At 38.7% G+C, this 11,098-nt stretch overlaps 1 protein-coding gene across 1 annotated transcript; it reads left to right on the forward strand.

The window, feature by feature from the left end:
• The first annotated feature begins 2,516 nt into the window (after positions 1-2,516).
• Positions 2,517-6,595, forward strand: irf8 (interferon regulatory factor 8). Its single transcript, XM_079665600.1, has 9 exons — positions 2,517-2,661; positions 2,802-3,004; positions 3,450-3,633; positions 3,835-3,935; positions 4,168-4,231; positions 4,659-4,706; positions 4,835-5,227; positions 5,352-5,467; positions 5,652-6,595. The coding sequence occupies exons 2-9, from the start codon at positions 2,831-2,833 to the stop codon at positions 5,847-5,849; spliced, it is 1,278 nt and encodes a 425-aa protein (XP_079521726.1). The 5' UTR covers positions 2,517-2,661; positions 2,802-2,830; the 3' UTR covers positions 5,850-6,595.
• The last annotated feature ends 4,503 nt before the right edge of the window (positions 6,596-11,098 follow it).

The raw sequence follows: 11,098 nt of genomic DNA on the forward strand, positions 1-11,098 counted from the left end.
CTGCTAAAGCTTTCTTCAGCACAAGACACTGAATGTGCAGCTTCATGAACGTAAACAGTGTTTTTACTCACTTGAAATTCTCATTAAAATAATACAGGCTTACACCCTTTTTTGTTAATTGTTAAAAGTTCATGGTATCAAACATGAGATATGAAAACAAAATACAATTATGTTGGCATAACCATCAATAAGATATGTACTTTAAAATGTAATTACATTACAAAGATCAAACTATGCATGAACTTTAAACAGTATTTAATGAAGACATTGATTTCATTTATTACACATTTCAGGATTACTTGGGAATGTAATTTAAAGGTGTATATGGCTTTATATGGCTCAGTCAAACTATTCATAATATTTACTAAAAGCCTACCAAAATCAATATCACAATATATATGTGTTCACACTTCAACATGTACTACTTGTCTTTCTATCATAAGCTTGGTGTGCTTAGCTCGACAGCGGCTCTTCTTCCTTCGCAGGCTGAGGAGGTTCAACATGGAACCTTCTACAGGTGCACCATAGAGAGTATCCTGACTGGCTGCATCACGGCCTGGTACGGCAGCTGCACCGCCCTCAATCGTATGGCTTTACAGAGGGTGGTGAAAACTGCACAGAACATCACCAGGACGGAGCTACCATCCATGGAGGACCTTTGCTCCCAGCGCCTCAGGAAGAAATCCCTCCGGATTATAAAAGACCCCCATAACCCCAGCCACACACAGTTCTGTCTGCTGCCGTCTGGGAGGCGTTACCGCAGCATCCAGACTAAAACCACCAGACTCAGAGACAGTTTCATCCCACAGGCCATAAGACTGTTAAACACCTGAACAGTTGAAACAACATCCCTAATATTCTTCTGGCTGCTACTAAAAAATATATGTATCTATTTACCTATATATCCGATTTCAATAACTTGCATATAGACTCTTATTGCACTATTTCACTATTTCACTTTTTTAAAACTATTTTTCTTTTTGTATTACTATTTACTTGCACTATATTTTCTGTTTATCTGTGCTTTGTGTTGCTCTGTTGGAGAAGCCTGTGACACAAGATTTTCATCGGCATAACTACACTGTAGCTATGTTCGTACGACTAAATAAAGAACCTTGAACCTTAAGAGACACATCAATAGCCTACTGCTGAAATCAAATCAGAAATGCTTCTTCAAGATTTTCACTTCCTGAAGTACATCAACATGCTCTCAAAAGAATCTTCCAAGGAATACAAACTCATCTGTTTCCTTGTAACACATTTCCTCTGTGATATTTTTTTATATTTCCTGTTGAAAAAGAATGATTGGGGTAAATATGATTTAGTAAGCAATCTATGGTCTGATCAGGTGTATGTTCACACGCTCTTCCCTGGCAGGAATTCCAAGTTAACACAACCGAAAGCATACATTCCGAGTAACTAAATAAAACAAAAATAAATGCTTCAAGGAAATGCAGCTGGTATGATCTGTTCCATGTGATGTTGTTATGAATTTATAAAGAATATTGTCAATACAACTAATATGATAATAGGCATATACAATAAATGAGAGTTGTTTCCTGGTGTTTTTTTTTAAATCAAATAATGATAAGATAATAGAAATACTCTTTATCTTATCAGCAAGGCCATAAGTTAGGACAATAATTACAAATTATTTTCGTTATCAATGAATCTGCTCAATATTTTCTCAATTGAAATGAAGGTAAATTGTCCTTAAACCTGAGCCGTTTTAAACTTCAAAAATATCAATTTATTTTATAAAAAAAAGAGAACCAGCAAATCTTATCTGACACGCTTAAACATAAACATGTTTGATTGCACATCCTAAAATACTATTGTATGTACACAATGTTTAAAATGTATTTGATAGTTATCAATGTATCAGCTACATCCGACCCAGGGGGATTTCACAGTGGTGCTATGAAAATATCCATTAAGAGTAAATGATTGTATGCTTTGTAAAGTTTGTATGCTTTGTCATTTTGAAGTTTGGCCATTAGTCTTTCCTTAGATAACCATGAAGATGATGATAGAATACATATAATGTGGCTTTATTACTAAGTCCACTGTTATTGCTCCTCTGACCCAAAATAAAAAAAATGTATCCGCATTTAGTATTTTCCTTTCAAGCCCACCGCCATCATATCCAGGAATGATGAAACAGGAATATGTCCCAGGGCCAGGGGACACGACACACTAACTTTTTCACACATTATCATACAGATGGGTATAGTGGGCTACTGTGTAATACCTGCAAAGGAACCTTTTCAGGTTTCTCTTTCGTACCCTACTGAGCGGGCGCTGGAGGGACGCATTACTTTGGTCTGGATCGCAGAAATCCCCCACAGCACTTAAGGTAACTTGTGACTCTCCCGGTTTATTCATCGCCCCGCGTCGCTGTAACTTTTTAGCGTGGGCAGAGACTTTACAACCATGGCTTGTGTCAGGCCATTTCTTGTAAATGCCCGCAGTTAGGAGAAAAAGACTTCCGGAATGGGCTGGTCTACTGAAGCTTCAACGCACTCATTGGTCGGAGTGAGTTAGCGTCACATCATCTCCAAGCTATTTCATTCATAACACCGAGCACAATAATACATTTCACAGACAGACGTCCATCACCATCTCAGGATATAACACACAGGGCTGACAGCTCATTAAACTGTAAGTGCTTTTTTTTACTTTTGATTTCAAAGGGTCAATGTTTTAATTTGCTTAACGATGTGTATATTAAACTCAAATAAGACTTTGTAAATAGTTATATTTGTTTACTAACTTTCATGAACATGTCCTCCTCGTTGAAGGGAACTCTCCAGAACATCCTTTCTCCAGCATGATGTCAAACACGGGAGGTCGCAGACTGAAGCAGTGGCTGGTGGAGCAGATCCAGAGCGGGCAGTACTCGGGACTGCTGTGGGAGGATGAGAGCCGCACTATGTTCCGAATTCCATGGAAACACGCGGGGAAACAGGACTACAACCAAGAAGTTGACGCATCAATTTTCAAGGTATGACTCCACTCTCATGTGGTCCCATAGACAGATAACTGTGGATGGATTTTTGGTTTTACGCACAAGGCTGCGCGTAAAATCAAAACTTCATAATACATCTTGATTGATCTTTCTAGACTTCTTCAAGTCAATTTATTTGTGACAGAATTAAAGTATTATTTATACTTTCACATTTCATTGTACACGCATGTTTATTTTAAACACAACATTACTAAACTTTCATTTTTTTTATTAAATTCATATTATTATTAACAAAGCCAAAGCCCAACAGTAACACTAATATTTAAAATCTTACATTTCTAATAAATACCTTTTGTCATTATTTTTAAACTACATTGTCTTTCTTGCTTTCTTTCTGTTTCTGTTTCTTTCATTAAAGTATTCAACTTACTAAAAGAACCTACACAAAATAATGAGTCATATTTATTTTGTCCCTCTACAGGCCTGGGCTGTGTTTAAAGGCAAGTTTAAGGAGGGGGAAAAGGCTGAACCCGCAACATGGAAGACCAGACTCCGCTGTGCTCTGAATAAAAGCCCTGACTTTGAAGAGGTGGCAGAACGGTCGCAGCTGGATATCTCTGAGCCCTATAAAGTCTACCGCATTGTGCCCGAGGAAGAGCAGAAGAGTGAGTTTGTGAACAATTGATGTCCTTAAAGCCGGTTTTGATTACTTTTAACTGACATTTGCCTTAAGGTTATCATTAGAACTGCTTTTGCAATGTTGCAGGGTAAAGTTCCTGGTATTCTCCTGCAATAATTATGAATCATGAAAAGAAGTTCCATTTTTGTATAACAAATAGAGTCTTAATGTATTCTTCTTTCACCAGATGGCAAAAGCTCAGTGATGACCATGGCAGGGACCACCAGCTCTGGTGATATAACCGACATGGACTGCAGCCCTGCAGCGATAGAGGAGCTCATTAAAGAGGTATAGGACTACCTATCTGATTAAACCATTTATTAAACCATATTCCTTATCTCTCTCTTGCACCACTAACATCGGTTGCTTGATTAACTTTGCCTTTATTGACACTCAACTTTGGTGTCACTTTCTTTTCTGTTTGCCCCACCGGGACCTGAACTTGGTCTGCGTGACTATGAAGTGTACAAAGGTGCTTTGTTGTCAGTGGCTTATAACATTGTTTTTTTGTTTTTTACAGGAGGAAAGCCAGGCCAGTAGTATCCAGGCCAGTCCAGAATATTGGTCCCAAGGCAGCATCAATGGTAAACATTTTACAATTCAACACATAATCCTCTGACTAAATGAAGACATTTGTTTTCAGTAAGTGGTGCAGTAATGTAGGCTGCAGTGCAAAGCCATATCTCTCACCTTTTTTCCCTGTCAAGTAAGACTCTTATGTCGTTAAACGCTATGCGCCCTAATGTCTTTGAACATAACCACAGTGGAAAGCACAATGACATGCCTTGTGTTTGTGGGTGCTAAATAGAGGTTCTTTGCTTGTCGGTTAAACTCTGTAATGGAAGTATTGACTAACATCCTGTTGAACAGGCTGACTAAGAGCCTATTTGCTTTTGAGTGCAAGAAAAATGTTATTTCTGATGATGCAGCAAAATTAATGACATGACAGTGTGGTCATGTCCACTGTGGTAATAAGGGCCTTGACTCAAATCTTCCTCCTGTTTTTCCCAGCTTTCCCTCTGCATCAGGACCTGTTGCCCACAGGCAATATCAGCTCAGGTATTTTTGCCATTCATTAAAGCGTATTAATAACAGTAGACCTACAGTTAGGCATTAACACAAATGGATTTATTTTGGCCCTTGCCCTCTATTAATTCACCCTGCTAACAAAATGTTTTCTACTCCAGCTTTTTCCCAGATGATTGTCAGTTTCTTCTATGGAGGAAAGCTGATGCACACGACACAAGTTACTCATCCTGAAGGCTGCCGGATCTCCCCACAACAGCACCTGGGACGTGGCGCTCTCTACAGTTCAGACAGCATGCAGAGTGTTAACTTCCCTCCTGCTGAGCTCATAGAGCATGACCGCCAGCGCCATGGCACAAGTAAGCTCCTGGGCCACCTGGAGAGAGGGGTACTTGTCCGTGCCAACCAAGAGGGCATCTTCATCAAAAGGTTGTGCCAGAGCCGGGTCTTCTGGAGTGGTCTGGCAGAAGTGGGCTCACAATACAGCCCCATGCCTTCTAAACTGGACAGGGATGCCGTAGTGAAGATCTTTGATACAGGAAAGTTTCTTGAAGGTAAGCCTTTACATTATCCGGTCATTTAAATTATATGAATCTATGCAAAACCCAAAAAACGTGTATCAATAAGTAAAGCAGAATGTTGATAGATTTATAACAAACAATCTTTTTAATGTTAAAGCCCTACAGCTTTACCAGGATGGCCAGTTTCCTGCTCCTGATCCGACAGTGACTCTGTGTTTTGGAGAGGAGCTCCATGATCTCAGCAATGCCAAGAGCAAACTGATCATTGTGCAGGTAAGACCAGTCAAGCCATAAAACGTGTCTCACTCAATTATAGTCTGATTGGCCAACACAAAGATTTTCTTTAATCTAGAAATTGGCGTATTGACAGCTTCCAAAGACTTCTAAAGAACAATTTCTGCAAATGCTGTATGTTGACAACAATAACTCATATTTCTGTCTGATCTCCCAACGGCAGATCACGGTGTTAAACTGTCAGCACCTGGTGGAGGCAGTAAACATGCGTCGCTCCCAGCCTTACTGCAATAACCCAAACCTGGACATGTCTGACAATTTGGCCAGTGATCAGATGGCTCGCATCTACCAGGACTTGTGCAGCTACAGCGGCCCCCAGAGGCCAGCCTGCTACAGGGACAACATGCCTATCACTGCCTGAACTGTGAGCAGCAACACACCGCAGAAGCTGTTTAGTGTGCACAAGACTATATGCAACATGTTGGGGACATTCCTTATTTTACTGCCACACTGACAAGGTGAATTCAGGTTGAAGCCAGTAGTTAGAGCTGCAGCTTAACATTTGGATGTTCCTAATATTTTGTATATCACTTATGTTTATATATTTTGTATTCATATATCACTGAGCAACTTCTTGTTTCCAACTTCTGCTTCTACATTTAGAGGGCTATTAGAGTTTTATAATCCAAATCAATGTAAAACTTGGCATTTATTTTCATACCTTACAAATATATCTGTAAATATTTCTCACTCTAGTATTCCTGTGGCAAAGCATATTTTTTATTTTAAGAGCCATGTTCTTTTTTGATTTTTAAGCTGAGTTGTTTTGTTTGCATAAGCAGATGATATACAATATATAGGCTGTAGGAGCGGTTGTTGCCCAGGGGGTAAATAGTAGTTTACAAAAGGGTAAGTGGTCCAATCCCCAGCCTATGCTTCCAACAGGTTATAAATACCTAGGGCAAGATGCTGGACCCCAAATAGCTCCCAAAGGCTTTGCCGTCGGTGTAGAGGTGCTTTATAAGATGCTTATGATAAATTAGATGAAATGTATCTCAATTCTTGTTGTATGGAATTTTAGATGGAATGTGGCACTGTGTTACAGATAGGTTTTACTATCACTGTTTTATAAAGTCCTTTTCTAGTAAAACTATATTTGTACTGAAATACATGTGGATTGTTTAATTTTTATCATAATAACATCGTAACAAACAGCAACTAGGGCCGAACAATGTGGATTTTACTCATGATAGACCACCTTTTAGCTCATTGACCACATATTACATATGGCTAAAATCGCCAATGGAAGTCTTTGGTACTTGAAAGGTATAAAACCCAGTAAAAATAAATACCAAACCTTTATGCATGCCAGGCAAGAAGAGTCAAAATTGAAAGACAATTCTAAGCAGATTTTTTTCTGCTTGCTTCAATGCTTGACAGACTTCTTATAACGCTTGATCGATGAACCATTAAAACCTATAACACGTTTTTAATGTCTGCACCATTATATCAAGTAGAAACTTGAGGATGTCCTATGCTTCACTTTATTTTAAATGTTCCAAGAAATAATTCCAACTCTTTATCGTAAGAAGTTGGCATTTTTAAGATGCTGATTAGAATTTGAAATGCTACTATTGTGGTTTGAACATTGCTGCATGGTTGCACACAATACACATTTCTGTGGGGTTGAAAAAGGTCAACATTGATTAAACGTCAATACAATTTCTGTAGGAAAATAAATCGGTAATTCAGGAATTGATTGGAATTTAATTTGAAACATTTAAAAAAAAGTCTTATCCTAGATGAGAAAATGATTCATTCTGAAGAAATCCAGTTTTTTGTCACAACAATAACAAAGTTGCAGTTCAGAGGTACTGTTTAAGACTCTGGTTCAGTATTGATGAAACTAAAACACTGTATGAAACTAAAAGAAGGATCTAGGCTCAATATCCCCGCTGAGTAACAGGGAAAGGAGAGTGAGACGTGACCAACTAAAGCCAAATGATTCATAATGGGACAATGACATCCCTTCTTCATCGTCTACTATGTCTCATGCAGTTGGTCATTATGACCGGGGAGAATGTCAACTCACACAAGTCTTATTGTCTTCCTTAATGATAATATTAGCAGGGAAGTGAGTACAGAGATATTTAATTGTGCATTACACACACACACACACACACACACACACACACACACACACACACACACACACACACACACACACACACACACACACACACACACACACACACACACACACACACACACACACACACACACACACACACACACGCTTGAATAGGGAAGAGGGAACACAGCCAGGCTCAATTCACAGACCTACTCCCTACGCCCGAATACCTGAAGGTTAAAATAATAAAATACATTTATAAACAGAAAAGCAAAAGTGAAAAAACTAATTAAATAAAAATGTATACAACCATACAAATAAAATAACAGATAGGTCGAAAATAATACTACCTGAAGCATCATTTGATAAATGAATTATATGTAAATAAAACTTGGGACTACCCAACTAGAAGTTTTTTGTCCTAAAAACATTCTGAGAATGTTACCATTCACTGTTCTAGGAAGTCTTCCTTTTTTTTTTTTTATACGACCAGCAGCTAGTACAAGTCACTGTCGGTGTCACATGTACTGGAGGGGACCCAGAATCAGACTCGGAATCAGCTGGTGAAAGTAACATTGTTTATTAGAAAAGGGGAGCTGTGAGAGGAGGTCGGTCATGGCGGCAGTGGGAAACAGTTGTTCCAGGGTGGGTAGAGAGGCCTGGCTGGTCTTGGGAGTGTGGAAGGCCTTGGATTCCTCCTGGGAGAGACATAAAAATGAGTGTGAGGCAAAAGCAGGCAAAGTTGTCAAAGAATATGCTGGCAAAAAGCTAGAGCGGCACACAACAAACCGTTCACAGCAACAATCCGGCAGGGAATGAGTGCAGGCTGCAGGCTGATTGGAGATTGCTCCCAGCCGTGTAGAGCAGACCAGTAGGCAGGGGGGGGGGGTTGTTTTTAAAGAACGTTATCCTACCTTTCAGAAGAACATTCTGGGAACCAAAATAAAACGTCCCGCTGAAAACATTCCTAGAACAACGAATGGTAACATTCTCAGAATCTTTTGATAACCAAACATGTCTAGCTGGGAACTCACACAGGCCACCGCAAACATGCAATATCTGCTTACAGCTGAGCTTATCATGAATTACGTGCTTGTTTGTTTTTTTAAAAGGAAAATATGGTGATATCAGATTTTTTAAAACATCCTTTTCAAACGTATGCAACAAGTTTTTTTTTAAAGCGCTCTAGAAATAAATCTGACGTTGACCATGACCATGTTGATATTTGCAATCACAGGAACGTTTTATAAAAAAAGAATACATTCCTGAAAACATGTTCAGAATGTTTCTTGGAGACTGTTCTTCAATTGTTATCATGTAACATTGAGGGAACATTTTATAAAGAACATCTTTAATGTGTTACCCCAACAACGTCCAAAACACGTCCTTAGAATGTTGCAGGCAAAACGTTCCACCTTTGTTAACATATCAAATTAAAGGAACATTTTATAAAACACTTTCTGTCATCTCATGCCTTAATAACATCCTCAAAACATCATCTGAATGTTGCAGTTAAAACGTTATGTCTTAGTTAACCTTAAACCTTATAGGAACATTATTTGAAATAATAAACATCCTAAAAAGGTTCTTTGAACATCAGATTAAAACGTTTCTTTAAAACATTATTAGAACCTGTAGGTAATGTTAGCCACAGTTGTGAGAACGTTCCCCGAGACTGTGAGACTGAGCTCATACAATTCTTTCTTTTTTGTATAAAGAAAGGTTGGCTGTAATCAATCAGACCACAATATGAAGAAATCATGTGCTTTTCATATGGCATCTCTGGAGAAAACGAACCTATCACTTAAGCTTGAAAATATGCAATCAATGGTTCACTGATTAAAAACACAGGTGGAATAGTATGTGTGTGTGTGTGTGTGTGTGTGTGTGTGTGTGTGTGTGTGTGTGTGTGTGTGTGTGTGTGTGTGTGTGTGTGTGTGTGTGTGTGTGTGTGTGTGTGTGTGTGTGTGTGTGTGTGTGTGTGTGTGTGTGTGTGTGTGTGTGTGTGTGTGAGTGTATGTTTGTGTGGTTATCTATATAGGGGAGTTCTGTCTAAGTTCCACATAACAGGAACTTGCTTCTGTCACAGGAAACTCACTCTACCCCCACACCCCAAATACCATGTCTACCATTTCTGTGCATGATACTGTCATATTAAGCTGAGCTTTAACAACAATTACATGGCTGTTAGTTGCCTTTTTTGCCATTCACCCATTCAAGTTCTAGCCAAGAGTTAGATGAGAAGCTCGATGTTGCTAATGCCTCTATGCTAAATATGAAGCTACATCCAGCAGGTGCTTTGCAGAAAGACCTGGGAACAGTTGGAAACACATACCTGGGCCCTGTCCAAAGATAATATAATCAAGCAATTAACAAAAGGAATTGTTGTTTTTTACACTTTAATACAGATTTGATCAAAGAAGATTCAACATGTAAATGAGTGAGCTTTAGAGATGCTGGTATGTTGGTCAGAGCCATGCTAGCTGTTCCATCTTGTTTACAGTGTTTGTGCTAAGCTAACCTGTAGTGATAGCTTCATATACACACCATACAGAAACACATACCTAAATCTCAGCCACAAAATGAATACATTTGTTTCCCCAAATTATTATCTGTTCCTGCATGATCCATGCATGATATTTATATCAAAAGATGTTGCCAATGTTTTTTAGCTATATTTATCAGACATATCAGAATAATTTTTCAGACGCAACAGGAAGTCAGACAATCCACAATTGATTTTACAATATGTATTTACTCCAGAAAATCATGGTGTAGTAAATCCAGAGGATTGATATGCTTTGCTACGTACTAATAAGGACATGATATCTCGTTTTCTCCCAGTGTGCTGATGTGAAAGTTTCTGAGAAATTACATCAAAATAGTAACAGAGGACTATGTGGACGATAAAGGATTTTTTTTACAGACATGCCTCTCTATATGATAAACTTGTATTGCAGGGTTGGAAGATTTGATTTTTTCCCCAGCTCTCCAGGGGGTGCAGTAGGAAGGGAAGGACACACATTGTTGCGTGCATTTCTGGAAACAAAGTCTCTTTTCCGTCAGATTTCTAGTGTCTGCAATGTGGTGTCTGTGCATTGCAACATCTCTTTGTGGCGTCTGAGGCCTCCCACAATAAATCATTGGAGAAAAGTGACAAACAAAACTGATGTTGCCACCATACGTAACCATGTCCATCTGAGCCATAACCTTTCAATATATTGTGTTTTACAGAAGCCACTTAAAGGAAGCAGTAACTTTTTCGTGAAAAGCAGCAATTCAAGGAAATCATGTACAATATGAGAAAAACTTTGAATTGAGATAGATTAAAGGAAATACTTTGTCTATTTTGGTTGTTTCCTGATTTGTCTGAATTGCTGACTCCTCAGTCCTTTTAAACCTTGTTCCTGGCTTGGTCTGCAGGCTCAGCACTGACCTTTCTGGTAAGCTCTTCACTTGTATCAACTTAAATGTATATGAAACATCAAAAGTGACAATCACAACTATTAACTATTACCTTAATCTTAAAATCATTTTTT

Source organism: Notothenia rossii, assembly GCF_949606895.1.
Source record: "Notothenia rossii genome assembly, chromosome: 2".
Lineage (NCBI taxonomy): Eukaryota > Metazoa > Chordata > Actinopteri > Perciformes > Nototheniidae > Notothenia > Notothenia rossii.

What these genes read in the sequence shown, in the direction of transcription:
- irf8 (XM_079665600.1), top strand. Translation starts at nt 2,831, where the DNA reads ATGATGTCAAACACGGGAGGTCGCAGACTGAAGCAGTGGCTGGTGGAG. An exon ending in TAGAGGAGCTCATTAAAGAG is followed by an intron (nt 3,936 to 4,167) that starts GTATAGGACTAC and finishes TGTTTTTTACAG; the next exon opens with GAGGAAAGCCAGGCCAGTAG. An exon ending in TACAGGAAAGTTTCTTGAAG is followed by an intron (nt 5,228 to 5,351) that starts GTAAGCCTTTAC and finishes TTAATGTTAAAG; the next exon opens with CCCTACAGCTTTACCAGGAT.